Below are 27,949 nucleotides of genomic sequence, written 5' to 3'. Positions count from 1 at the left end.
AAAGCAAAGCGTTTAATAGTCATCGTGAGCAGGTAGAGGAGACATGAGGTGCTGGTTGGCGGGGAGCACGAGGGGGGGCTTACTGACCCATCCTCATCCTCCTGAAGGAGCCGACCATGGGGTTGTGGCATCCCCAGTCGCCGCAGGCCCTGTACTCGCCGGGGCGCAGGAAGTACTGGCGACCCCTGTAGTTGGGGTGCTCGTAGAAGATCCAGTAGCCCTCCATGATGTTGCAGGAGAAGATGTCACGGTAGTGGAAACGGTCGTACACGTTGGGGCAATCCTCCATGAACTCCATCATGTGTCCCATCATCTCGGGCCTGTTCCAGATCCTCATCTTGTAGCCTCCTCTATACTGTTGGGGAGAAAGAGAGTCGGAGAGAGAGATAAAGTGTTTGCTGTGGTACCGTGGGTTGAGACTTTCACTTAATTGTCATAGTATTGTACTGTAGGTACAGACAGAAAACAGAATACTGAGAATAAAGGTCCTTGCAGACTGGACGTGTTTTTCGGAAAACCGGCAGAAATAAAAATCCGAAAAAAGCAGCAGTGTGCAGGGACCTTAACTCTGAGCAACACTCAGGATTCTTCAGTGTTGAGGGGTAAGGGGGGATGCAACACAGGTGTGTCCAAGCGGAATCGAACCAGGGATAATACAGTGGAGTGAGACTGGAATCACGGATATAAAAGTAGGGGAGTGACATGCAGGAAATGGCCCAGCCGTCTGGGAATCAAATCAGGTACTCTCTGTCGGAGCACATGTGGTACGCACCCTAACCATTCAGTTTGGTTTTGTTTAGACCGTAGCATTTTGGATCGTGACATAATGTAACCCCGATTTCCCCCTCCAATCTGTCGGGAACACTCAACGTGTCTTACGGAACTCAAATGAAGACGTCTGTTGGGGTCGTATCGTATTCCTTTTAAAGAATGACTGGCTCCCCTTGTGGACTTTGCAACAGAGACTTTTACGCTTTGACCCACCATGGTATCTATAAAGGACATCAAAAGGCCTCTGACTGACATATTTCTAAGGCAGCGTTTGATGTGCAAGGAGGGGGGATCGGATCGGTGGTGTGGTGGGTTACCAGTCCCATTCCGTCAGTGGGATTGACTTACAGGAGGGAACATCTGGCAGGAACGCATGCAGTTGTTGTAGCCCATCCAGCTGTGGTAGTCGGGGTACTCGCCGGGGCCCATGACGTACTGGTAGCCCATGTAGTGAGACTTCTCATAGCCCACCCAGTGACCGCCGGACACGCGGACAGAGTTGCAGCAGTTGAAGTGCCTGTAGGTGTCCATGCAGTCATTGCTGCACTCCCAGTGACGGCCCTGGAAGTTGCGGCCCTCGTAAAAGATGATCTGGGTTGGAGAAGGAAGAGAGGAGGACAGGGTATAGGTCTTGAGTCTAAGAAAAGGCTGAAATGTATAGTCGCCTGGCTGCTGTGCTTATGAACGGGCTGTAGGGGACACTGCTCTCCCTTGAACAAGCATGAGATGCTATTGTATCAACCCTGCTCTTTCTTATGCAGGTCTGCTCAGCACCTCTTTATGGTCTTCATTCCATGCTTGATGAGAATTAAGACAATTCGATCAATGTAGTTTCACTTTATTTGTTTTTGTTGTGTTTTGCAAAACACATTTTAAGCTTGACCAGTTTAGATATTTTTAGTGGATTTCTCTGCTGACAGGATGTCAACCTGCGAGAGGATAAGAGACACATAGCTGCTGTTCAACATAGAAACAGTCCATTTGTTTCTCAATTGATTACCATGCGATTGGGAAATCCCAGAGACGGGTTAGCCGTGCAATATGCCTAAAAATACTTTTCCCAGTGGAAAATGAAATGCTGGGAATTTACCACTTAACATTATGTTCTGTGATTTTACATCTATATAGGGAACATATGTTATCCTCCTTTTCCTTTCTGTGTGTATACAGTCAAATCCTGAAACTGATAGTTAAATTAACCCAGGTCTTGGCTGTGTGCTTTACCTGTCGCAGCATCCCAACCATATACTACTCAAAGTCTCAAAACCATAAATGTTTACCTCCTAACTCAATTCATCAAGTAGCAACAACAATTTACGTGAGCTCATACCTTTCCCATGGTTGAAGGACTGATGTTTTGCGCACTGTAGACCTAGGTGTGTTCTCTAGGGGCTTTTATACCCTGGCACTGGCAACAAGGCCTCTCGCGCGTCAGAGACGACTTCTCTTTTACCTTTTTAGACGTCACGCGCCTTTGTCTGGCATTGCACGGGACATACTCCTAACTGCTAGAGTTTACCTATAGAATTCACCCCCACCCTCAACTGGCCCCCATACAAGTGACCGTTCTATGTTTGACCCTTGTTCAACCATGACCTGGTCATGCAAACCTTTTGAAATATCACACAAAGGATCTTTAGGCATGTGGACCCAGCAACAAAGCTTGTTTAGTTTTTACAGAGGACCATGTTGGGGAAGTTACTTACTATAAATACATATGACTAAATAACACATATTACTTTTGTCGTCCAAATTTAGGCATGTTATTGGTATCAAAATTATATTTTAGCAGCACTGGTCATCATGTCATGATGAAACGGTCATCTGAGCTACAGCGTCATCTATTGTTGTAGAGTAAACGAATGTCAAAATAAATACTTTTGATTTGGGGGAAGGTTAAGGGTCAGATTAGCCCATTTAAGTTGAACAATGAACTGCAGGACAAATTTCAGGACACTATTTTTAACAATAAAAAATGTCTAAATGGTAGACAAACTGATTTGTAGCATTTATGACAAAAAGACCTACTTGACATGCTTGTAATTTTAGTTTTATTAACTCCTATTAATTTGCCACCCTTGAAATGCCATAATCCAGTGGGTTAGGCCATTTTGCGGAGCATGAGCCACACAATATGTAAGTTATTCTGTTCTGTTCCAGTTTATTTCAGTTTGGGCCAATGCTTTTATTTAACTAGACCTTACCCATTCTGAATATATGAACACCAAATTATGTAGTGTGGGAAATGCGATGTAATACATTAAAAAAACAAATCTAGCGAGACATGCTATCATTTAGTGCCTTAATGGCATTAGGAATGAAGGAGTTTTGTTAAAAGATGTTACGGTTAGCTTTTGGTACTTTGTACCGTCTACCGGAGGGAAGTAGTTCGAACTCCCTACAGAGTGGATGAGAGGGGTCATTTGCTATCTTGACAGCTTTTTTTTCGAAGTACTTCCAACTTAATTGTTTGTCTCTTCCCAATGATTTTTGAGGCTAGGTTCACTATTCGCTGCAGCTTGCTTCTTCCTTTTACATTAAGATTGCCGTACCACATTGTGGCCATTTGCGGCGCCCCCTATGGATGAAAATGGAATTGCTTTGGGCTCTCCGTTGATTAAACCACCCTCGACATGTGAATGAAATTTGAGGTGGATTGGACATTCCGTTGGTGATTTGTGTAATTTTTTGAAAAACAGGACCCTCCCACTAACTTTGGATGCCGATCACAGCCGAACGATACGGACTATGAAGATTCTGCCTGTGGTGTTTTAATCGGATAGGTCCAGAGATCATGTGTACCGTTTTTTGTGAGATTTGCACAAAAGCTGTAGGTGGAAGAGCAAAACGTGTGCTTTGAAGAAAAGTAAAAATGTCGGAAAATCTACCTTGACGCAAAAGGGCGTGGCCTATATGGGGATGCGTCATGGCCCATGGAATCCAGTGAAAGTGAAATTTTGATTTTACGACCTATGGTTCAAGAGTTATAAGCAATGTGAAATGTAAAGTGTGCTGTTATAGCGCCACCATGAGGCCGACTGATGTAATTATTTATTACATTAATTTTAATAATAATTATGAACCTCCCCTCCAAGTGTTGTAACTGTGGCTCTGATGGTTTCTGTGAGAAAAGTAGTTGATTGTAGTTTTCGCATTTTCCCATGTAAGTCGATGGGAAATTTTAATGCACTAATAAATTCATTATTAATCAATAATTTGTTATAGTGAAAAAAGGGCTTTGTTAAGACCTCCGTAATATTCTGGTCAATGCCTGTGTGAAAAGTCGGAGCGATTGGTGCAGGCAGTGAGGAGCTACGACAGTGTTTCAGACATTCAGACAGACATTCAGACAGATATTGAGTGAATTATAGTATATATGATTTATTACTAATATGATATATTGTTTGACTTTATTTAACATGGACGTCCTTTGATTTATTTAAAAAAAAATAATATGCAGGAGACATGGTCAAGTTGGCACCGCATTACAAATTAATTTCGGACCGATGCTTTCTCTCTCTGACCCAGGTCATAATATCCCGGTTGTGTTTGGTGTTAAGTGATACTGATGGTATTGATTGAATCAAGCCTGTGTGTTGATGTAATCTACTGTGATCCGTTGTCTCTCTTTGCTTCCATAGCCTGCAGTTGTACTGTGAAGTCAGACAGGACTGCTCTGTTTGTGTACAAATGCACAGACGGCTGTGCTCCGTGTGTGTGTGTTTGTGTGTATTTCATATGAAAGGGGCGGGGGTGGGCATATGTGCGTTTGAGTCTGTGGATAAAGTGATAGTTGTTTGGACTCAAGTCTTTGGCTAGTAACCATAGCCCAGAGCGGAAGGGGGAAAGGCCAGGGAGTGTTGCCCCATGCGTTCTGTTCCCAAAGCCCAGCTGATACCAGAAAGGTCAGTCTCATCCTTTAGCCTTTCATCAGAATAAAGAGACAGCGGCCTCTCTCTACACTTTGTGTGTGCTTTTTGCAGCTCTCGACTCTGCAAAGAGACAAAATGTTTTCAGCGAACAACACAATAGCCATTATGATCCCACCCCCATCCCTAACCCCCCCAACCCCCCCCCCAAAAAAAGCTTCTACTGTGGCAGTATATTTAAAATCCAAATATGACTCAGTTTCAGTGCTAAGGAACCGCGTTGATAAGCTTTTGCTCCTTTGATCAGACATCGCCTTGAAACTCTCATAGGCTTCAATAGGTTTCATGTTTTGAAGCTGCACTCTTTTTCTATGACATAAGTAGATCATTGATATCCTTTCATCATGCTGTGCAGTGTAATTGTGGCAGATTATCAGATGGGACGCCGCCTGTATTGTTTTGTTTTGTCAATTTCAAGAGCATGGTCTCCAAAAGTAGTATGTTTCCGTGTTTATTTAATTTACAGCAGAAAAAAACTAATATTTATTCTTTGTTTTATACATTTCTTTACACATTCATGGTTCATTCCTTCATTATAACAAAAAAAAGTGTGATCTGTTTATCCGTTCCTGATGTAAGAGTTGGTGGCCACGACCATCATTGTCACTGCTCTCAGCACTGAGGAACCTTGACTCATTAGTGGAGACCTCATCTTCTGGATGTGTCTCGGGGGAAGGGGGGGCGGGGGGCGTTGCTGGGCCTTGTTTCAGGGGCTCTCAAATGATCATCTTTAGCAATGCTACAAGACATCTCCTCCCCACCCTGAAGGGAAAGCAACATCACAGAGGCCCTCGTCTGCTTTCTTGGTTCCCCCCGGAGGAGAAGAAAGGAATCCCGCTGAGGAGCATTCCACTCTTCATCTCAGAATGATGGAAGAACGAGGAAGAGAGACTGGAGAACGGGGTGTGGGGGCTCCATTCGTGGCTCCATTGTGTCCGAAGGAGGAGCGAGATGTGTGTATAGTCGCATGGGAGATGGCGACACACTTTGCACCTTAGAGGCTGATGTGTACCCCACAGAGGGAGGGAAGAATCTCTGACAGACAGCGGCCCAACACTAGTTAACTGGCAAAACCTTTTTTTATCTATGGGGATTTCAAAACGGAGAAGCCAGTTTGTATAGCAGACGCCAAACTAGAATGCAAATGTGCTCTTCCTTTTCCAAAGAGACACATCTTTCCAATTCCAAACATATCAAGCAAAATGTTTTCTGCATCCAAAATATGGCCTCTCCGATCAAACCATATATGGTGGTGAGTTTCATCCCTAAAATATTGTAGGGAGAGATAGGGGAAAAATCGTCCCTGATTGCAACGCCTCCAATGTTCGGAACAATAATTCCACAAAACCCACAATGGTGGTGTACAGAAGAGGTTTCTTTCTGTGTGAGTTCTGCTACTGAGAATGGGCTAATCTGCTGTTGAAAATGCTGTATGATCGGGACGCCACTTGCCAAAAGCCGCCCGCACCTCCCCTCCACCCTCCACGATGGGTGTACAACGAGAGGACCTCTCTTTTGCTGTGGAGATCATCCTCTCCATTCTTTCTGTCAGAAAATCTCCAGGCTGCCTGCCTCTCTTTCGGCTGCCAGCGCTTCGGTGCTCTATCGGGACCACCAGACGCCGGAGCCACTGTGAGCTGGTGCCAGGGCCAGGATTTACCGCCATGCGTCTGGTGTGCTCCATCTTTTTTGCTGTGGGATAATTAAAAGTGGAAATGGTGCTGGAAGAACAGAATGAATGGAGGGAGGGAGGGAGGGGGTGTTTGGGGCCGAGCAAATAGATGCAGCTGTCAGTTATGTGGAGGTGTTGATATGCCATTTGTTTCCCCCCTTTCTCTGTGACTTTGTGTAGAACTATTCTCCAGCATAGTTTAGTTTTAAAAGTTTGTGTATGATGACTGTTTTTAATTGCCCAAAATGTAATTAAAAACATTTTAGAAGTGCTTCTGTTTCTGAGCATGCGGCATGGCAACGTTCATGGCATGAACATGCACTCTTTCCAGTCTTTAGGCTCATGGCTGGTCAAGTACAGATGACCATTAAGGCCAAGGGTGGACCATCCTACAGCAGAATCACTGCATGTTCCTCCAGAACAAACGTGGTGTCATCGTCTATCGTCGCATGGGCATCACTGATGTCCGTCCCTTATTCATATACCTGTTGACTTAAAAATGTGGTTCTCTGTCTACAAGTAATGGAATCTGAAATGTCCCTGAAATCTGTCAGTCTGTCATCACAGGTATAGTTTGGGATATTTTCCAGATGATGAGGCATTTACAAATCATGAATGTTCTACTTCTGACTTTACTTTCTACTTCACTGGATGATGCATGCATCACCATGTGCCGTGGTCTAAACTCCATAAAAAGCAAGCCAACTGCTTCCTCTCTACTAGACATACCTGCCTAGGGGAGTAATGGCTTCTTTCTTTTCTTTCTTTCCTTTCTTTCCTTTCTTTCCTTTCTTTCTTTCTTTCTTTCTTTCTTTCCTTTCTTTCCTTTCTTTCTTTCTTTCTTTCTCTCTTTCTTTCTTTCTTTCTGTCTCTCTCGCACTCTGTCTTCTCACTCTCTCTCCTCTCTCTTTCTTTCTTTCTGTCTCTCTCGCACTCTGTCTTCTCACTCTCTCTCCTCTCTCTTTCTTTCTTTCTGTCTCTCTCGCACTCTGTCTTCTCACTCTCTCTCCTCTCTCTTTCTTTCTTTCTGTCTCTCTCGCACTCTGTCTTCTCACTCTCTCTCCTCTCTCTTTCGTACTCTGTCTTTCTCTCTATATCTCAGTCTCCTCATCTCCACACTGTTTTGACGTGGCGTGTCTCCCATGCCCCAAAGCTTTCAAGGTTTAAAGAGCAACTTTTCACCCTGTGATCCAGGCACCTTTCAAACAAGTCACGTTGTTTACCGACACATGACAGAGCCTCCAGAGCCTCTGAACAAACGCAACCTCAGCGTGAAGGCCCCCCTCCCTTGCCTTTCACCGCACGCTAAATTTGTAATCAGATGTGATGCCATTATTCACTTCCTCAAAATTGTCATCAAAGCAAATGTGTTCTGACAACACTTAGTGACAAGTGCACCAGAGGAGAGGCGGCAAATCAGCTTTTTCGCACCGTGTATCAATTATTGATTCCACACCCCAAACCCCCCCCCCCCCCCCCCCCCCCATGTCCCAGCCATCCACATAGGCACCTTGTGATAATGAAATACACCAATTTAAAAAATAAATAATAAACGGAGGTTCGGCTCAATTGTTGTGAAGGCTTATGCACTTGATTGACTGACGGCACATTTGCCTCGCTGGCAGTCAAGCAGATCAAAGGAGGGCTCGTCTTATCGCCTAGGGCACTTGCAATTTATTTAGAGGGGCTGCGTGGCTGTCCCAGCAGGTAATGATATTGGGCAGAGCCACTCAGGATAATCATAGCTATGAGATGCCTCGCAAATCCCCACCTCTACTGTCTATCTCAAGCTCATGCGATTGCTTGCATAAGATTTACAGGAAAGGCATCGTTATTGTACAAAATTAAAAAGGGCATAAGAGTATATTTATAGCATATAGTCAATATCCGACTGTTCAAAATGCAGTGACCTTAGCTTCCATAACAATCCTAAGCTCGCTTTGTCTACACTTTGTGCAAATATTATGTCTATCTATGCACGTGATTACTTATTTATAATTTCAGTTTTCTGTCCCAATATTGTTTTGTAATATAATTTGTGCACCTTGAGATATTAAGTTAAGTGCAGATTATTTTCTAAGCTCTCTACAGTATAAAAAAAATACATGCACGCACACACACAACACACACTTAACAATTGTATAGTACTATTTAATTGTTTGCTGTAATTTGAAGGGATAAACACATGGAAGACAAAAATTAATTGCTGCATTATCTCAGGCGATGAAGTGTTTTTTTGTAGTGCATATAATGCTATTTTGGAGTTAAAAAAGCACATACACTGCAGAGCACATATTAATGGCATGCTCCCTATGTCCAAACGTGCTCAGGTGCACATGAGCATACACTTAAACACAATAAGTCCTTAGAACTTCTCTCCGAAAGAACCACTCAATACTTAAAGCTAGTGAACTAGTTTTATTTGGCTGACATGTTTTTGTTTTTTAAAACATATGTTTGCCCCATTTATAGCATGGATACTGGAATTTACTTACCAAGTTTTTACAGAGAATGCATTCAGTGTTTTTCTTTTGGTGTGTGTGTGTGTGTGTTCCATTAAGTCAGTTTTTAATATAATATTGCCTGGAGCAATAGACAACATTTTGTATTATGATACAAGGCTTATAAATGTGGAATTGGATTTGTTTTATCTATGCCCTAATTTCTGTGTCAAGTAAACTAAAACAAAGTAATTTTACACATTTTGTTTTTATATTTTAGCAAAGGGGACTAAGAAAGTGTGTGTGTGTGTGTGTGTGTGTGTGTGTGTGTGTGTGTGTGTGTGTGTGTGTGTGTGTGTGTGTGTGTGTGTGTGTGTGTGTGTGTGTGTGTGTGTGTGTGTGTGTGTGTGTGTGTGTGTGTGTGTGTGTGTGTGTGTGTGTGTGTGTGTGTGTGTGTGTGTGTGTGTGTGTGTGTGTGTGTGTGTTGGGGGGGGGGGGGATAGGCTGTGAAATAAAAGCCATTTCTATGTGCTAATTGGTTTGACTGATCTTGTTATAAAGCAATTTGATGAGACTCTACAGATAAGCTAACATGCAAGTAAAACTATTTGAAATCTGCTGCTGCTGGTATAACCAGATTTGTAAGGCAGAATGGCTATTATAAAAGAGCCTACATTACATTATATAATTGTCATAAAACAGACCAACAGAGAAACACAAAAGCAAGATTCAGACCCTGTCCGCACATAAAATGATTGCTATTGCAATGGCCATGACTTTGTGAACTGTTTGATGATGCCTTGAAATGCCATTTGAAGCTAGAACTGTTATGTGCTTCACATAACAAACAAATATAGTAATTGTTTGTTATTGTCTAGTAATTAGACTAGTTCAAGGTTTTTGAAGTTTAACACACGTGTATAGCCTAATATGTAGCCAACATTTTTGTTTGAATGTTGTCAATGTTCAAAATGCCTTGCATTCCTGTACGACTGGGAATTCAACATTCCCAGTTGCAAAGTAAAAAAAACCTAACCAACATAAAACTACATTATTTAATTAGGATGTTTGTGTCCACAGTTGGCCAGCTAGAGATTCCAATTCCAATCAGTAGAGGGCAGTAGAAGCCAAAATATTGTCTGTCATCAGGGGGTGTGTGTGTGTGTGTGTGTGTGTGTGTGTGTGTGTGTGTGTGTGTGTGTGTGTGTGTGTGTGTGTGTGTGTGTGTGTGTGTGTGTGTGTGTGTGTGTGTGTGTGTGTGTGTGTGTGTGTGTGTGTGTGTGTGTGTGTGTGTGTGTGTGTGTGTGTGTGTGTGTGTGTGTGTGAGAGAGAGCGTGCACGCGTGTGTGAGCGCACGCCATTATTGTATGCAAGTAACTTTGGGTAGACATGTACATTTTGCTGGAGTAGACATGGGGCAGATATTTGTCTGGGTGATATGCAGGGCACAGGGTGCAATTCAATGGTGTCTAACAGCTCCTCGGCTGCTCTCTGTGCCCTAAGCCTATTAGTGCAGGAGAGGAAGACTTCTTGGTAGGGGAGATAGGTGCTAAAACCAACCACTTCCACACTTAGATGACCTGTCAACCTGGCTACAGTGAACACGCAGCACTCCCTCCAAATATAACATGCTGCTTTTACACTCTGCTTGTGCCTTTAGACTGACATACATATGGGGGTACTACGGCGGAGTTCTTGAAAATGCTGAATTCAAACGAACTTAAAGGCAATATCTCTCTCGCGCACACAGTCATACATACTGCACACACGCACACACACACACACACACACACACACACACACACACACACAGACACAACACCATGGTTAATCATAGTCTCAGCCAGACAACGTGCACTCGTCTTTCTTTGTACACGTGTGTGCGTGCGTGCGTGTTTGAACTGCAGATGTGGGTGCTAATTGAGAGATCAGTGCAGGAGCTGCAGGACTGCAGAGATGCCCGGCGTTCTCCCATAGGGTCCAGCCCTTTGTGGAGCTGACCATTCACTTTATACATTAAGACACTTTCAGAGGTGGTGGAGGGAGGGGGTTCCATTGAAAGTATGTCCTCAAGCCTCTGTGCATGTTGCAATGTATACCGTTTGGGCTCCCTTCAGCTAAAAGGGTTTCTCTTCTGAATCTGAAGAAGCAGATTTTTATCCTGCTTCTTCAGCACAGCAGAGCACGAATTGAAATTGAGTAGTCTTATTTCCCATTTTGCAATCAGAAAAAGATTCCCACCTTACACTTTTGAATTCAGCAGCAGGGACTTATCTCGGTAACCAATGACGGTTCGCAGTTCCACCGGGAATTAATTGTGCATCAAGCATGTCATTAACATTGGTGAACACAAGTTTGTTTTGTGTTGACAGATAGGGTAGTGGAATGCATGACTTGATGCAAGCACGGGCGGTGTGGGGGTATTTTGAGCAGGAGAGGAGTCGCTGTGGTCCCTGGAACTGCAGCAGGAACGTGGGGGCCCCCTCAGCTGAGGCCCCTGGAAGACCCACACATTTCACTCGTGGGAGTTTCGACCAAATTTACAAATAGAATCAACGATACACCAAGGGAGAATCTAATGCCAATTCCCATCATCAAGACCCACATTCCTCTCTCTTTTGCTTTTAACTGTTGCCCCCCCCCCCCCCCTCCTCTATCTCTCTCCCTCTCTCCATCTCTCTCTCTGTTACTTCTTTTCCCTCTGCACTGTTGTTTTCGAGTTTGTTTTCCGCCCGTTCTCCTCTGGCTGTCGCCTAGCACTGCAGCCACTTTCAAAGGCTCGGCTGTCACGCGCCGCCTTTGAGTCCCGTTTGAATTTTTAACGTACACGTTGTCAGGGCGCCGTCAGGAGTGATTGACAGGTCCGTCCCAGTGCAGCGCCGGGCTTGGCAGGCTGGCTGTCTTTTGTCAGAGGCAGGCAGCCGAGGAGAGGCAACAAAGGAAGGGAGCAGAGGAGGAAAGAGAAAACATACATAAATAAAACAAAACCGTTCTTACCCATTTCTCAATAAAGACCAAATTAGATTAAACTTAAGGCGTGCGAAGGCAGTCGTGGGCTGTGGAAATTGACTTAATATTTCCTCTCAGGGCTTTGTTCCCGCACTGTTGATGGTGCACGGCTAAAAGATTCCCTCCTGACAGAAAAGGAAAAGGGCACGGCAGGAGTAGCATAAAGTGCTGGCTGTAGATGTTGATGTTGTTCATTATCTGGCCTTTGCTTCGGCGCTGAGAAGGTCCAAGGTTCATCGTTCAGCCTGCCTGCGCTCACCTTGTTTTGGAAACGGTAGTACAAGGCAAAACCCCCCACAGGGACGATGGTGTCGATAGAGTTGTGAGGGCTCTGGCCTTGACCAACTGCCTTGTTTTGACCAGAAGAACCCTAGCGTCCCTATTCTGGGCACGAGAACTGCAGCATCACTCCCAATCTTCCGCCGTAGTCTGAAGACCCACCTTTTCAGACTCCATCATGGCCCATAGCACTTATCCTACTCCCTTAGATAGCACTTTTTAGACTTAGATAGCATTTGAAACAGACTTATAGCATGTCATGTAGACAGCACAATAATTGCATTGTATGTAGTCATAGCACATCATAGTACATATGTATAGCATAGTATAGTATATATGTATAGTTAATATGTATAGTGTCATTATATAGATATGTTCTAGTTACGTTCTTAGCTTACACATGTTTCTTGATAAATGCATTTTATATATGTGATGTATTCCCATACTTTTGTTTTTGCCTAATGTAAATCGCTCTGGATTAAGAGCGTCTGCTAAATGCCTAAATTGTAAATTGTAAATTGTACGATAGGCGACCATCCCGCAAAAATAAAAGGTGTGTCCATTAGGTGAAAATAGAAAAACAGTGAGCGAAAATCGCAGATCTACAAGCTCATCTATTGGCGCTATTTGACGTACAGTATAAGGAAGTACATAGGGGTTTAAATGGTTCAAACAAATACAACATCTAGACCTGTGTTGTTTCAGAATAACAGAAAATGGTCTGACATCTGAAAATGATAAATGGGTTTTGTCGTCATACAGTACTTCAGCACATCTAGAGATTGGTTTAAAAAATACTCTTTAGACATTGTCACTGGAAATCTGTTGCTAGGGAACAGCTTGGGTCCAAGTTTATTTCCTTACGGCCACTAATATTCACAAACGTTGCAACAAGAAATGAACTTGAACTCCTTTAGAATGTTGAAAGAACTATAATGGATATATACTCTTATATATACGCTTTTTTGTGTTTTATCAATCAATCAATCAATCAATCAATCAATCAATCAAGCAGTTATGGTGAATGCAGTCCTATCATATCCCATATCATTATGTGTTATTCAATGGCATTCTTTGAATAGTGCAAGAGTAGTGATGTTGTGAGGCAGATACAAAATAAAATATTGAGAATATGTAAAACATTCCTTGTTCATTTCAGTTTGGTTAGTCTTCATGTGACCACCGTGCTCTGACTTTAGGTGCGTTACCCGTTCAAAACATATCAAATATATAACGGCAGTGGGTCGCACACACCAAGACTGCAGTTCAAAAGATTTATTCTTGCATTTTGAACAGGGGACAAACGTTTCGGCTATCCAGCCTTCATCAGCCCTCACTGATGAAGGCTAAATTGTATGTCGCCTTTTACCACAACAATTTCAACATTTTTGAAAATAACAAAAATATGAAATCTACTGTACAAGCTTGCATGTTGACAAACAAGGGACTAAATTATTTTCGCTCCTATGCCACCAAAATGTGGAACGCCCTACCAACAGTCATTAAGACATGCGAATCCCTTGACTCCTTCAAAACCGCTCTCAAAGGGCACCTACGGACGGCTGCAATTCGAAACTGGCCCCTGTAAAAATCTGAATCCCCCCCCCCTTTTTTTTCCCTCACTGTATATGTTTCTTTTCCCTTTTTACCTCTATGATGAATTCCTGTTCTGTTCTTTGACTATATAGAAGTGTCTATTTGTACGTCTCTAAATGTTGTAATGAATTGAACATGGTGGACCGACCCTCTTGTAAACAAGTGTAATGCTTAATTGGGTCGTCCACTCACAGTTAACAGTCTTTGTATTGAGTTTGTGCTTGAAATGTACTGTAATTCTGCAAACTGTTAATCAATGACATGTTACGAGGTTGTAGATCGGCTATTTCTCTATTTGTCGTGTGGCAATAATGATAAAGAAAACGCCAGGTGATATTTACTCTCGTATCATAGATGTAATATCGCCCAGCTCAAGCTGTAGTCGGCCTGACGACGGAGCCAATGGCTTTAATCAAGTCTTTCCACACACACATTCGACAATGATGTCATCGTCATCCCATCTCTCTGAGATTAGTGCAGAGGGACTTGGCTGCAGCACAAGCTGAAGGAATTGGAACATTAAATAGAACATTGTAGCCAGTGTTCAGCAACTTGTCTCTGTCAATCTGGGCTGATGGAAAGCCTCTGTGGGCACATGCCATGTAAACATAATATGGGTGGGACTTAGAAGTGGCTCTGTTTTTTGTTTTTTGTAACATTTTTCTGGGGCTTAATTTTTCTGCCTTTATTGATAGTATACAGTAATTACACAGTAATCAGACTGTAGGAAATGGGGAGAGGGAGACGGGGAGTGACAAGCAGCAAAGGTCATCGGGATCGGGACTCGAACCCACGACGCCCAGTCAAGTTGCGATGCATGAGCCTAGGTGCCCGGACCGCTACGCCAGCCATCCAGGCCAACGATAAGATCTCGAGACGGTTTTAGGGGGAGAAAAGGACCATGAGGTGAATGAAAGACCCTCTTTTGTCTCTATGAGTGCCGAAGAACAGACGCACTTTCACAATGACTTATTTTTAAGTCTGGCCTTTGGCTGTGCATTATTTGTAAATGAGGGTATATCTTAGCTGTTGGGTGGCCCTGTCACCAAATATTATAAGCGGATGGATGGGGTTATAGATTCAGTCATCATTTTACCGGTGAACTAGAGCCGACAAACAGTAGATTTCAATCAGAGGGGAAAGCCGTTTAAGCGTTTCGCTTGTGAGTACTGCACATGATATGATGACTGACTTCATCTCACTCGCTGAGAGGTTAGGGTTCTTTTTTTAAGAAAACATGTCTGCTGTTTGATACCTCCTTGACATTTGACAGTCTTCAGACCAATCAGACAAGGCAGGCAGGCATTTTTTTTTCTTCATGTTACCAATCTTGAGGAGTTGCAACAACGGTAAAAACACACCATCTCTTTTTCACAAGCCTATCAAAGGCAGCCACAGCCATCAACATCTGATAACATGGTGCCATGCTCATTACTTTATACCTCTTTACGTTTCTGTCTCTTCTTTTTTATCGTCACTCACATCTAGGCCAAACTGCAGAAGTTGATTTCAATATTTAGGGGGAGACAGGTGCCTTTCACCTTAGCAAACCACCCTGTGGGCTGTGTCTTTCCCACTAAACCACCCTGTGGGCTGTGTCTTAAACCACCCTGTGGGCTGTGTCTTTCCACCCTGTGGGCTGTGTCTTAAACTACCCTGTGGGCTGTGTCTTTCCACCCTGTGAGCTGTGTCTTAGCAAACCACCCTGTGGGCTGTGTCTTTCACCTTAGCAAACCACCCTGTGGGCTGTGTCTTTCCACCCTGTGAGCTGTGTCTTAGCAAACCACCCTGTGGGCTGTGTCTTTCCACCCTGTGGGCTGTGTCTTAGCAAACCACCCTGTGGGCTGTGTCTTTCACCTTAGCAAACCACCCTGTGGGCTGTGTCTTTCCACCCTGTGAGCTGTGTCTTAGCAAACCACCCTGTGGGCTGTGTGTGTCTTTCCCACATTGGACTTTGCCAGAGCTCAGGATTAACCGCCACGATCGCTTGAGTACGCCACTCTACTCTGAGGGACCTTGATGCTGCCGCGTCTTTCTTTATAGTTTCCCAATGAATTCTACTGTAAATGATACGCCTGGATGTTATCTTGGAGGAAAAGTGGAGTGCGGAATGGAGAAGCAACAAAGGACGGAAGTCTCTCTGGTTACATAATTCATATCAGGCATATTCAAATAAAATTTAACATATTGTCATTCATCTAAAAGCAATCCTTTGTGTGCATGTGTGCAAAAGCATGGATAACTCTGAGGCAATAAATTACTAATGGCCTACCATGGGAGCATGTGAATGAACATGTTTAGTCATTCTGTTTGACAACAAAAGGAAACAGCCTATTCCGTGGGGTGGAAATCAAATTTCCACACTTTTCCGTAGATATTGTTGCTGGGAATGTGGAGTCTTCCATGGGCGGAGAAATGGCTCCGACGGTACTCTGCGCTGATGCATCGTTTGTTTGCCGATAAACCAGGAGAAAGAAATGTCTCAAGGAGAGAATCTGTGTTCTTGAGTACGGTATGCGGTTGTGTGCCCTTGGTTTAAGATGGAATTGTTTGTGGAAGATGGCACTCAATGACTCCCTTATAAAAACTCAAAAGGATTTGGAAACCTTGGAGGGGAAAAAAAAAACTATAGCAGCATGAACTTGTTTATGTTGTTGCTTTACAATTATGGTTGTATAAAAGTTTCTCCATTTCTTTGTTTTCAAGGATTTTGTGGACATTTTGCACAATGGACCTCCAGTACCGTAGAGTTGTACATTACAGTATAGTACTTCAGCTTAGTTAGGGAGGAAATCAGGAATGTTGACGCACATATACTGTAGCTAATTTAAAGATTCTCTGAATAATGATCACATATTGAGCATTGATTGTGAAGTGGACATCTTTCTTTTGCAAATCCCTTTTTCATGGTTTGTTGACACACGAGATGCTTTCGTGATTGATCGGCCGAAAATCAATATGATGTTGTCATATCCCATCTTCTACAGCTAGTCTTTGTTCTGTGTGATCTATCTGTCTATAGAAAGGCTTCTCCAAATACACAGGAATGAGAAGTGTGACTGAAGATATGATTAAAAAAGACTCCACTTATTCCACATGCAGCTCTAGAAGGCAGCCAGCCATCCAGGTGTCGAGTGTTTTTTGGAGATATCATTTGAAAAACTTGAGACAGAAGGGTGGGGGGAGGGGAGGATATAAAGACGGAGAGTGACTGATAGACTCTTGGAGCGATTATGAGTAAGAACAATGCACCGCAGATAAACAAACCTTCACATCTCAAAACTGCGAGTCTCAAATGTTCGACGTTTGATTTTTTTTTCGCTCTTTCTTTTCCTTTTCGGCTGATTGAACGTCTCCTGTCTCTTCATCGTCATGAAATGCGGTTTTGCGGCATTATAGAGACAGCCAGGCGCCATATGTGCACAGCAACTCTGCTCCGTCCTGCCTTGCACAAGTGCGGCAAACAGAGGGTCGCCTTCTTAAGGCCCTGACACACCAAGCCCATATCGGCTGAAATGCCAAACTTCATCGTCTGTGGCTGAAAATTACCCATTTGATACTTCAGCAAATGTTGTACTTTTTATTACTCTTATACAAACTACTGACACCTCCTGGTATGGAGAGTTTTATCCCCTCACACAGGCACACACCATAATGTAGAGTACGTGCAAGTCAGCCATCAGCTGACCGTCGGCTGTATAGTCTTTGCAGTGTCACAGAACACTATGTTGTAATTAACCAGACAATGTCACAAACTCATTACAAAACACCTGTACCACAGGAAAATAATCTGAACTTAGATGTTAGGGTTATTCTTTTTAAATGGCATTAATTTTACTGGCCCACGTGTTCTCCTGGCCCGGAGGTTTTAAATTGTACTTCCGGGCCAGACGGATAGACGGGGCCTTTAAACAGAAGCATACCAATCAACCCCCCCCATCCCTTTTCTTTCTGACCCCTGGCTTGCACCAGGTGTGTGTTTCTCTGACCCCACCCCCCTCTCAGTTTTCCTTTAACCCTCTCCTCCGTATTTCCACCCCTGCCGCCTGCAATGAATGATTCACCCCCCCTTCCACCAGAAAGCATTGCAACTGTGCACCGCAGCCTGGCCCTGCATGCCTCTGATCTCACTGTGTTGTGTAACGCCTGAAAAACCCTAGCGTTCTTGTGCATGTTTCTTTTCTCTCTCTCTCTCTCTCTCTCTCTCTCTCTCTCTCTCTCTCTCTTTTGCTCTTTCTCTGAGTTACATTCAGTATTGACTGTTTATGCTTTTTAATGTTGTGGAGAAGGCCCGGGGCTGGCGGATGGGGGAAAAGCGCTCTTCTTGACACACTTACGCCCCCGTAGTGAACTCTAGCTCCCAGCGCTCTCTCTCACAAAAAAATGGAGAGAAAAAAGTACACAGGCCTCTTCTTGTTTTCCCTCTACCCTCTGTCTCTCTTCTTTCTCGTTCTCCTCTCTCCCTTGCTTTCTTTCTCCAACTGGGAGCGTCTCTGAACATCGGCACCCCATGGTCCTCCCCTACAAAGATCACCTTATGGAAGATTAAGATGCTCAAAATGCTCAAGCAAAAATATTTACACAATAACACCCCACCCCCCGCTGTTCGCTTTGCATCAAAGCGCTGGCGTTGGAGTTAGCTTGGAGAGGGGGCGTGGCGTGTTAGAGGGCCCCAAAGATTGAAACAGCCACCTTGAACTTGCCAGTGTAGCAAAAGTGATCTCGGCATCATCAGGTCCATCATTGTGACTTCTGTCTGTCCGCCTTCCGTTCTCCCCCCTTTGACTGACGTTCTTGTCCTTTTCACGTGCTTTCTTTGACGAATCAATACATCAATCTCTGGCCTGGTTCCTGGTCGGAAATGAGCACTGCAGTACCATGGATAGCTCCTTATCTAAATGTCTGTGCCAAATGTTTAAAGGTAGTGTAAGTTAGTGTTAAAGGTAGTGTTTGTTCAGTAACGGAGGACTCGCTGTCTCTCCAGCTCTTTAATATACAGAGAATACATTTTCAGGTACAGTAGGTGACAAACGTATGAGCGAGTGTTCCAGTTACAATTTTGTCTGCTCATTTCTTCGTGTCATCACTTACAATTCCACTTGTTTAATCTGTATCCTGACTGCGTTCTCTATCCTGATTGGATAAAATTTGTATCCCAGTTTCAGTTTCGGTTTCTGAAAATGCATTTTCTGTTTAATAAAAAGCTGGAGAGACATGGAGACTCCTGTTACTGCAACAAACACTATATAACAATGAGTACTATCAGTAGCTTTAGTAGTAGTAGCTTTTAACACTTATTTTAACTAAAGAAAATCACTTACACTACCTTTAATTGCTATGTATATATTCTTCGTTTTGTCTGCTTTTAACTGATTCATCTTCCACCCATAAGTCTTGCCAGAATGTTTTCTTCACCACAATGAGGGCAACGTTAGGTCTGTGTGGGTATTCTCCGAAGATGAGACAGAGCTGGAATGTATACGCAGAAATGAACTATGATGAAGAGTGATCGAGGGAGCCATATATTGACTGCTGTAGGCAGTACGGGTCAGACAAGTCTCTTGAATGTGTCTCTGGACTCCTGCTACTCAGCCACAAAACAAACTCGATGTTAATTTGACTCAAACCGTTAATGTACTCCTCAGCATAATGCACTGAGACGGGTCGTAACCGCCTGAACAGCCTGAGTTTGTTCCCTTGTGTTGGCGGGCGCACATGTTTATGACCATCTATCTCAACCGGTGCACAGACGTCAACTCAACGTCGATGTTCACGGCTGATGTTGCATCAGGAGTTCCTTGCGTGTCACAGCCGCTTTGATAATGCTGTGATTGACTCTTAACTGGCGTTTTAGAGCACAGGGTAAAAAAGAAAAAGAGAAAAGCGATGGCACTTTTCCAACACGTTCATATGCTTAAAGAGCATTTCACTGTTAAAGAAAAAGAACAATTGAAGCCTCCCTCTTGTTCAAGAGGCAGCCACTAATGGAGTCGGTTTGAAGGCTGTTTGGAGTGTGTTTAATGAACACTGGTACACAGTCAGATCCATCAGCGCCGGCTCTTTGGCGCTGACAAGGAGATCCTGTAATGTCAATGTTTGGAGATTATGCTACAAATTAAACAAGCACATCTGTCCTGTGGTGTCCACGAGGGAATATAGCTGTACATTAACAATGAAACGCCTATGCCTGACGGCACGGCCACGTGTATAGGTAGCTGTGATCGTAAAACAACAAATTATAATGAAAAAAAAAAGGAGAAAAAAAGCCACGGGTCGGACTATGTTCCTTAATCAGTGACGCTGGTGACAGACTAAAAGGGAATGTTTTCACTGACAAAGAGATGAGAATAGATGTATGGAGACTGATGTGACGTCCCGGCCGCCTACCTGCCCCGCAGGATCTGTACTTTACTTGAGTATACGTACTGTATTTTTGGACAAATACTACAGGTTTTCCTCCACTACATTTTTAGGAAGGGAAAAAAGTACATTATTAATTGACCACTAAAGGCCTATTTTATATATAGTGAAAATATATTTATTTTTTTGAATTTCTATACTAGTGTACATATACGTTGATATTAAAAATAAAACACTTTGAAATTTGTACTTAGGAATACTAAAGTACTACGCAAGTACTCCAGCACTTCAACAACTCAAGTACATATTTGACTGAACAACTTTCACTTGAGTGAAAGTTCAGTTCAGTTGAGTAATATTTGACCAGCAGCATCTGTACTTTGACTCAAGACAAGTACTACTTTCTCTCTCTTTGTCCGCCACTGATTATGAGCAAATTACATCAGGCAGTTGATCCCACTGATGCCCCCAAGGACTATTTTACCCCACCCTAACAACCCTCCCCTCCTTACCATACTGCTTTGCTATACCGACCAGAGGCCTTCAGAAAGCCTGGGCCAGCATGGCCCCCAACTCAAAGGGATGGTCGCTTGCGCATTATTGATTGGACACTCGATGAAAGGTCAGGGGGGCCCTCCTCTGCTGTGGGGTCCAGTGCTGTGAGTAAGCCCCGCTCTACCTAGATTTACTTACACACACACACACACACACACACACACACACACACACACACACACACACACACACACACACACACACACACACACACACACACACAGAGGGAGAGATAAAGCACTGTCCCTTCCATCAGCCACCTGGGGGATAAGCAGAGCTTGCAGACAAGCTAATCATTATCGCATGTACACGCACTTGAGCGTGAACACACACACACACACACACACAAACACACACACAAGCGCGCAGCTCCTGACTGCCTGACAAATGTCAGAGTGGCTTGTATAGGATTTTTTCGAAAATTATTTATTAATTGAACTGGTTAATTAGGTCCCTCAGGCCTGCACGCTAATTGAGAGTCACAGAGCTGGCGAGGCAAGAAAGCCCAAACAAAGGAGATGGCTCAAACAAATAGAGACACACACATGCGTGCGTGCACGCACATGGCTATCCATAAATTAACACAAAAATAAACACACACGACTGTTTCTTTTTTTTTTTCCTGGGCTTCCCCTTTTCCGCGCATAATTTTGTGACCTGCCAAATGTTCTCCTCTGCTTGATGTTGCAGCGATGGAGAGAGATGCGCAGCCACTGAAATCTGCCACATTGCACAAAGCATCTGTCTCCGCGCAGCGCCCTGCATTCATTAAGTTTGTACCAATTAGCAGCCACAGCTTATAGCACAAACATCCGTTTGTGCCTCCTACTTTGAAAAATCTTCCTAAAGTGAGCGTGTCCCTCAATGTGCCCTTGTGTCACCCAACTTTATCTTCACAAAGTCGCTTTTCCTCGCATAATTAGAGAAGAATTCCACTCCTTCTCCCATCTTCTCCCAAGCTCTGCCTTTGTCCTCCCCCCCCCCCCCCCCCCTCTCTTCTCTCTCTTTTCTGTACATGGTGCTCGAGTGCACCTTGAGCGGCTGTGCTTTTGTCGCGAAATCACACCAAGGTTGTCTGAAAGACTTATGCGATGGAGTCATAGGCGGAGGCTGGTTGGGGGTACCAGAACACAGACAGAGGCGCGCTGACACTTCGACAGTTACACCTGTTTCAACAATTATCCTGCTCTCTGATAAGAGTTGAACTCCTTGGATGCGTGCTGCTCCGAGTTAACGGGAAGTTTCCACCGGTGGCAATGTCTTGCATGTTCTAAATTTCTAAGCCTCGGTTTCGTAGCGGTTGAAGGATGGGGTTATTGTAGGGAGAGGAAAGGCGAAGCATTATAATTAGATCCACAATTTTCTTTTGCGTTTCAACTTGTAATTGCACTCCGGATTCTTCAGATTAATGTCAACCATGGAATAGACTGAGACACGACTGTCTTTACCCCCACACGGGAGTTTGGACAAAGTGGCGAAACATGCAGGGTTTCAATCCTTTTCATAAAACACAGCTCTGTCTCTGTCCCAAAATATGACACATTGGTAGTCTGACCATGCAATGTCTGTCAGACCTTCGTACATTAGTCATTTTGTATATTATAAATGTGTGGTCCGTAGTTGTCACACCCGTGTGAAGTGAGGGGCGCTATTACAGTCTAACTCATGTTGCTATGACTAGGTGATGTAATGGTGATGTAAAACAAACATTAAACTCTCTTGATTGTTAATGGCATTTAATGTTTGTGTTAGCGACTAAACAAACATTAAACTCTGTCCATTGTCAATGGCTTTTTGATGTTTGTTTAACTAAAAACAAACCTAAACCTGTATATAGGAGGGGCTAAAAATAGGTGCTCATTGGAGAGGATTCAATAATGGGTAAACAAGTTTGAAGTTCCTTTCCTTGTAAGTGGGCTGATATCCAAAAGGGTGAACTCAAAAGAAATCCAAGACACTCCGCTTAGTTGAATTTAAAAAGCCTTTATTTTATTTTTAGCTAAGCTAAGACAAAGATTTTAAAAATCACACCCGTGTGAAGTGAGCGGTGCCTCTTAATATGATGATGATGTATGATGATGAGAACGTCATTATACATCACATTCCATGCTCAGCCAATTAGCTGAGCACATTACCTGCTTAAACGGACATACACACAACACAACACAACAGAACAACACATGTCCACACTACTATAATGTCAAGGAATAGAAAAATATAGTTACAGTATAGTTTAGTTGACCAAAATGGTAACTAGACAATGTTACAACAGGTCGTTTCGAGGAAGCAATCTGATTGGTTGAAACAGCCTTCTAGCCGTGGTTCAAACGAGCACCACTCCACACCTAATAAAAACAAAGAATTCAGCTGCTCTGTTCTCCCAGAGTTTTTTCTTAGTTTTAAAGGTAACTGTTGTATAACTTCTGCGATGCTGCAGGAACGAGCCCGCAGGGCGAGTTCCGTGCATTATTGACGTTAAACCACCCCCTCTCGTGTAATATTGCTTAAGTAAATCACTTCATGAGGTTTTCTTGCTCATCTACAAGTAGAGCAAAGGGCAGATACGTTGGGACCAATCCCTGTGTGGAACTTGGCACGGAGAAATATGATATCATTATAATTCTAATCTTAATAATGTGTTCCTGGCTTGCTACAAGGTCAGTATTTGATATGTGGGGTAATTTTAGGGCCCTTTTCAACAGTCCTACTTAACATTCATAAGCATACATGACCCGACTACCACGCTATCATATTTTGTGATTGCACTGTTAACACCACGTTGACACATTTGCCCCTATCCCCTCCCTAAGCGTATCCTCACTTGCCCTTACTCTCGTACACTCTTTCGTTTAGGTGCTATTGAAGTGGATGAATAAATACATTCATTAATGAACAATATACAAAGTGGTAGGAGAAGGAAATGGTGAGCGAGCTTAACCACTTAAAGAAATATATTTAAAAAAATATATCTTTTCAAAAAATAGCTAGAATTGATGATCTATGAGCTCTCACAGTGTAGCATGTCACAGTTTGGCTATTTTTGTAGATTTTGCAATATTTGAATGAAATGTTTGAATGTTTTTGATTTGTTATGTTTTTGTTGTCATGCCCAAAATAAGTAGCCAAGTTTAAAGTGTCTGATATAAAATATAAAAACTGAATAGAGAACCCACCACATAATGCAAAATAAATGTATTTAATTACTTCAAATAGCGTTTTATAGGCTTTCAAACACACGCACACACACACAGTCACACACACACACACACAGTCACACACACACACACACACACACACAGTCACACACACACACAGTCACACACACACACACACACACACACACACACACACACACACACACACACACACACACACACACACACACACACACACACATACACACACAGTCACACAGTCACACAGACACACACACACACAGTCACACACACAGTCACACACACACACACACACACACACACACACACACACACACACACACACACACACACACACACACACACACACACACACACACACACAGGCTTGACATACATGCAGGCCACTTTGCAACACGTTTAGAGTATCAAACTCTTTCTCAGGCAGCAAAGGGAAAAATCTCAAACGTTTTCTGAAATGGTGCTCTTGGCTTGGATGTTAACTGGTTTAGCCAAGAAGCAGCGTAGTTGAAAAATGTAGAGCTTTGATAAGGCCTGGAGATCAAAAAATGAGCGTAACGGGAACCAAAATGGGTCTACCCCATACAGTCGTTGTTTAAATACACATCTTGGCAGTGCTGTACGAACACGGACCCAGTTAACCCATTCTGGACGGGAACCCGTTTTGGTGTTTTAACTAAGCATTATGTTATACTTTAGCTATTGAAAAATAGCAGATCTACAAGCTCATAGCGCGCCACCGAGTGGCGCGCTACGAGCTTGTAGGTCTGCTATTTTTGAAAAATCGTGAAAATGTGGCACAAATCTTTGAATATATATTCTTTCAGAAGACTTTTTTTATTTATTTCGACGTCAGGCCTTAAAACACCAAAAGGGGTTCCCGCTCAGAATGGATTAAAAGATCAATCGCAGGTTGTTTTGTTGTTGATAAAAACATGTAAAAGAAGGACATGGCTTGCATCTTTAAAATTATGGAAAACCACTGACCAGGATCATCAATTATTTTTGCATAGCACGTCCTCAACATTCTATCACTGTCATCACTTCTCTGTGTTTCTACTGCCTGCGGTTAAATGCAGAGCATTTGCATGTGCTGAAAACAGTAATATACTGTAAAGAATGTCTTTTTTTCCCTCCCAAATGAAATCTGAGCGCCCTCCGTGGCCTTCAGAATATCGACTGTATCACTTTGTTGATTTACTAAAGAGAAATATTAGGTTGGACACTTTAATCAGTACGATTTTCATTTTCACATGTTGGGTGTTAAGATTTCAGGGCGGGCAAGTAGTAGAGTAGACGGAACACTTTTCCTTCTGTAGCTTTAGGGGGATGTGTCCACCAAGTCGTTAATTTTTCCTGAGCCCAGCGCATGTTTTGAATTGTTTTCAATGACAAGCACTGCGATTTACACTATGCTAGAAACACCAGCAGCGACAAGGCGATGAGTGTCTATTCTGCGCTCAGCTATGCACATTTGGCATTTTTATCCGGTCGCAGAGAGTTGAAAAATATTCAACTTTTGGGTTTGAAAAATTGCTACACCATCCAAGGGCTCCCAGATGAGTTTTAGAAGAGCATCTTGGCATGTTTAGCTGGGAGAAAATTGACAGTGGGACAAGAGAGCAAACACAAGGCCAAGAAAAGAAGATGGCTATAGTTTAAGACAGGGGTGGTCAACCTTTTCGGTCGTATGATCAGGCACGTGATCACCCATTGCAAGACAGCAAAAACTACCCATTGCTTCTATTTGTTAGAAGCATAGAATAAGTCAATAAAAAAATCTAATAAAACCCAAGAAAGAATGGGTCAACATTTTTATATTAATAATAAAGGTAAGATTAACTGGGGAGAAGTTTTATGCACATCAACCAGTAATATTTGATAATGGTTGTTTTTCACTCAATAACCTAATCTGATCACCTGGTAGATAAAAATGAGGTGGTTGTCTGTCCACCCCTGGTTTAAGGAGTGAGCAAAAATCAGATATGCTATCATGGTAGTCTCTGTGTGATTATAGACATAGTTCTTTTTGCAGGAAGATCTCAGTAAAGGCTTTGTAGGTCTGACATAATTGTGATCAGATCTACAGTAACTTTCTCAAAAGGCTATTTTAGCACTGCAGCTTAAACCCCAAATTTAGATCAACAACACAGTTGATCATTTTGTAAGTCAATTAACAAGAGAGCTTTTCATTCACATCGACCTGCAGCCACATAAACCCCTGGCATCCATATTTTGGGCGCGTCGTTACAGGCAAAAAAAACTGTTCAAACATTGTCAATGGTTTTTAATGAAATAAAACAAATGACAAAAAACGCTGATCTACAAGCTCACAACGTGTCGTAATGCATCCTGCAATTGACTATAGATAATTGGACTTCACTCATCCTGCCTTTGTAGAAAGTGAGCTTTATGTTTGGACGCATTCAGGTTCAGCACCTTAATGATACATAAAGTACACACAGTATATCCTACGTGTTTAGATTTAGAAGTTTACGTTCTCTGGACTTTTTGTATGCTTTAGGGTTAGGGTTTATATGGGCTGCTGCCTGTCTTGGCCAGGTCTTCCTTGAAAGAGATTCTTATTCTCAAAGGGATTAAATAAAGGGGGAAAAAAAGAATAAAAAATAAATTGCAAAATAAATAGCTGTGGATGCAGTGTAGCCACAACACTATGATCAAAGGCAAGAGCAAGAAAAAACAGCCACCACCACGGGAGTATTGATAAACGGCAATTTGATCTCGTAAAAATGTGATCTTTATCATCAGATCTCAAAAATAGCGTTGTAAGGGCCACCATAAACACACAGCGTGTCCTGCCGTAACACGGCTGTGGCGTTATTTATAAATGTGTTTTTCTGTGCTTGTATGGACAGGGCTGTGCCTTAATTGTTAACAAATTAAGAACGGGAAAGCATCTGTGTCATCTTAGATTTTAGCTATATATGTAGCACATTGTTTGGCTAAAAATACAAGCTCATAGCGTGTCACAAATGTAGATCTGCTATTTTTGAAAAATCGTGACATTTTTCAACTCAAATCTTTGCTTCTGGAGGTATTTTGTGATGGGTGTTCATGGCCAAATACACATATCATTTTTGGTGTCTTTGACATGAAAAAGTTTGAGCACCACTTATAGCAACATACTGTAGGTTTTTCAGCAAACCGTTAGATGCACATTTGTGGAATCTGCCTCAGGTCTTAATGGGTTAATGATGAGAGTAAGTGCGACTGAGGTCCAGTCTTCATACAATGCAAATCCCCCTGCGCACGCAGAGTGAGGACCCTGCTGTCCCAGTCCCCCCCCCTCCCCTCATCAGAACGACACAGATCGATTGGCGGCTGTTATTGACATGACACCTGCCGAGCATGGGCTTTACGCTATCGAAAACCAATGCGGCAGATCAAAAATAGGACTCTGGCTTTCATGTTTGTAAACAGTATCGATTTGCATAATAACCTCAAAAATTAGTTCCCCGGATTAGGCAAGGACAAACCTGGTTCAGCGTTTGTTATGATGCTCGCGGTGTACGCCTAATTAGAGTGGGGGAAAAAAGATGCAGGGGCTGTGATCGTCTTGAAGAGCAGGCTGTGATGGCTTTGACAAGCCGGAGCATCGCTGTCGACACCTTTTGGGTTGCCACTGTTAATGAAAGTCATAAAAAAAGGAAAAATTAATAATGAAAAACACACCTCGGCAGACAAAAGTGCTGATGCGTCATATTTACACAAATGCAAATTATTGCTGCATGTCACAATCATTTATTCATGAGGGAGGGTGGCTTCCGTCTCTCGGCGGGTGTGTACCTGTGTCACCGAGGGTGCTCTGCCTTCCCTGGCGCTGAGGAAGATGTCAGCCTCCAGGAGTGACGGGGAGTCAGACATATACTAAGGAGACAATGGGAATGCCACTCCCTTCGCCAGACGAGGCCAGTTCATAGCCACCCCAGTGATGCATCCTGGGGCCTGGCGTCACTGCAGAGTGTCTTGTCATCGTTGAATATCTCCATTTCATATTCCAGACAAACCCTTGACCTCGTTGAGCCTGTTGAGCCTCCTGTTGAGCCTCCTGTTGTGGCAAAGCATTCTTCATTAAAGGGGCATTCCACTCATTTTCAACATTTTACTATGTCATTAATATACCTTAGAGCTGTTGTGTGG

At 43.1% G+C, this 27,949-nt stretch overlaps 1 protein-coding gene and 1 long non-coding RNA gene across 2 annotated transcripts in view; one reads left to right on the top strand and one right to left on the bottom strand.

Annotated features, from left to right (window-relative positions):
- The window catches only part of LOC306915412, an 88,083-nt gene that overhangs the window by 5,402 nt on the left and 54,732 nt on the right, over positions 1-27,949 (top strand). The gene's annotated exons all lie outside the window — the stretch shown is intronic.
- Positions 80-27,673, bottom strand: crygmxl2 (crystallin, gamma MX, like 2; the record flags this gene model as incomplete). The annotated part of the gene is made up of 3 exons (XM_079493480.1): positions 80-355; positions 1,120-1,362; positions 27,596-27,673. The coding sequence occupies 3 exons, from the start codon at positions 27,671-27,673 to the stop codon at positions 80-82; spliced, it is 597 nt and encodes a 198-aa protein (XP_079349606.1).

The sequence above is a fragment of the Electrona antarctica genome, assembly GCF_951216825.1.
Source record: "Electrona antarctica genome assembly, chromosome: 22".
Taxonomy (NCBI): domain Eukaryota; kingdom Metazoa; phylum Chordata; class Actinopteri; order Myctophiformes; family Myctophidae; genus Electrona; species Electrona antarctica.
The sequence above is the reverse complement of the archived record's forward strand: the minus strand, read 5'-3'. Positions and strand labels throughout refer to the sequence as shown.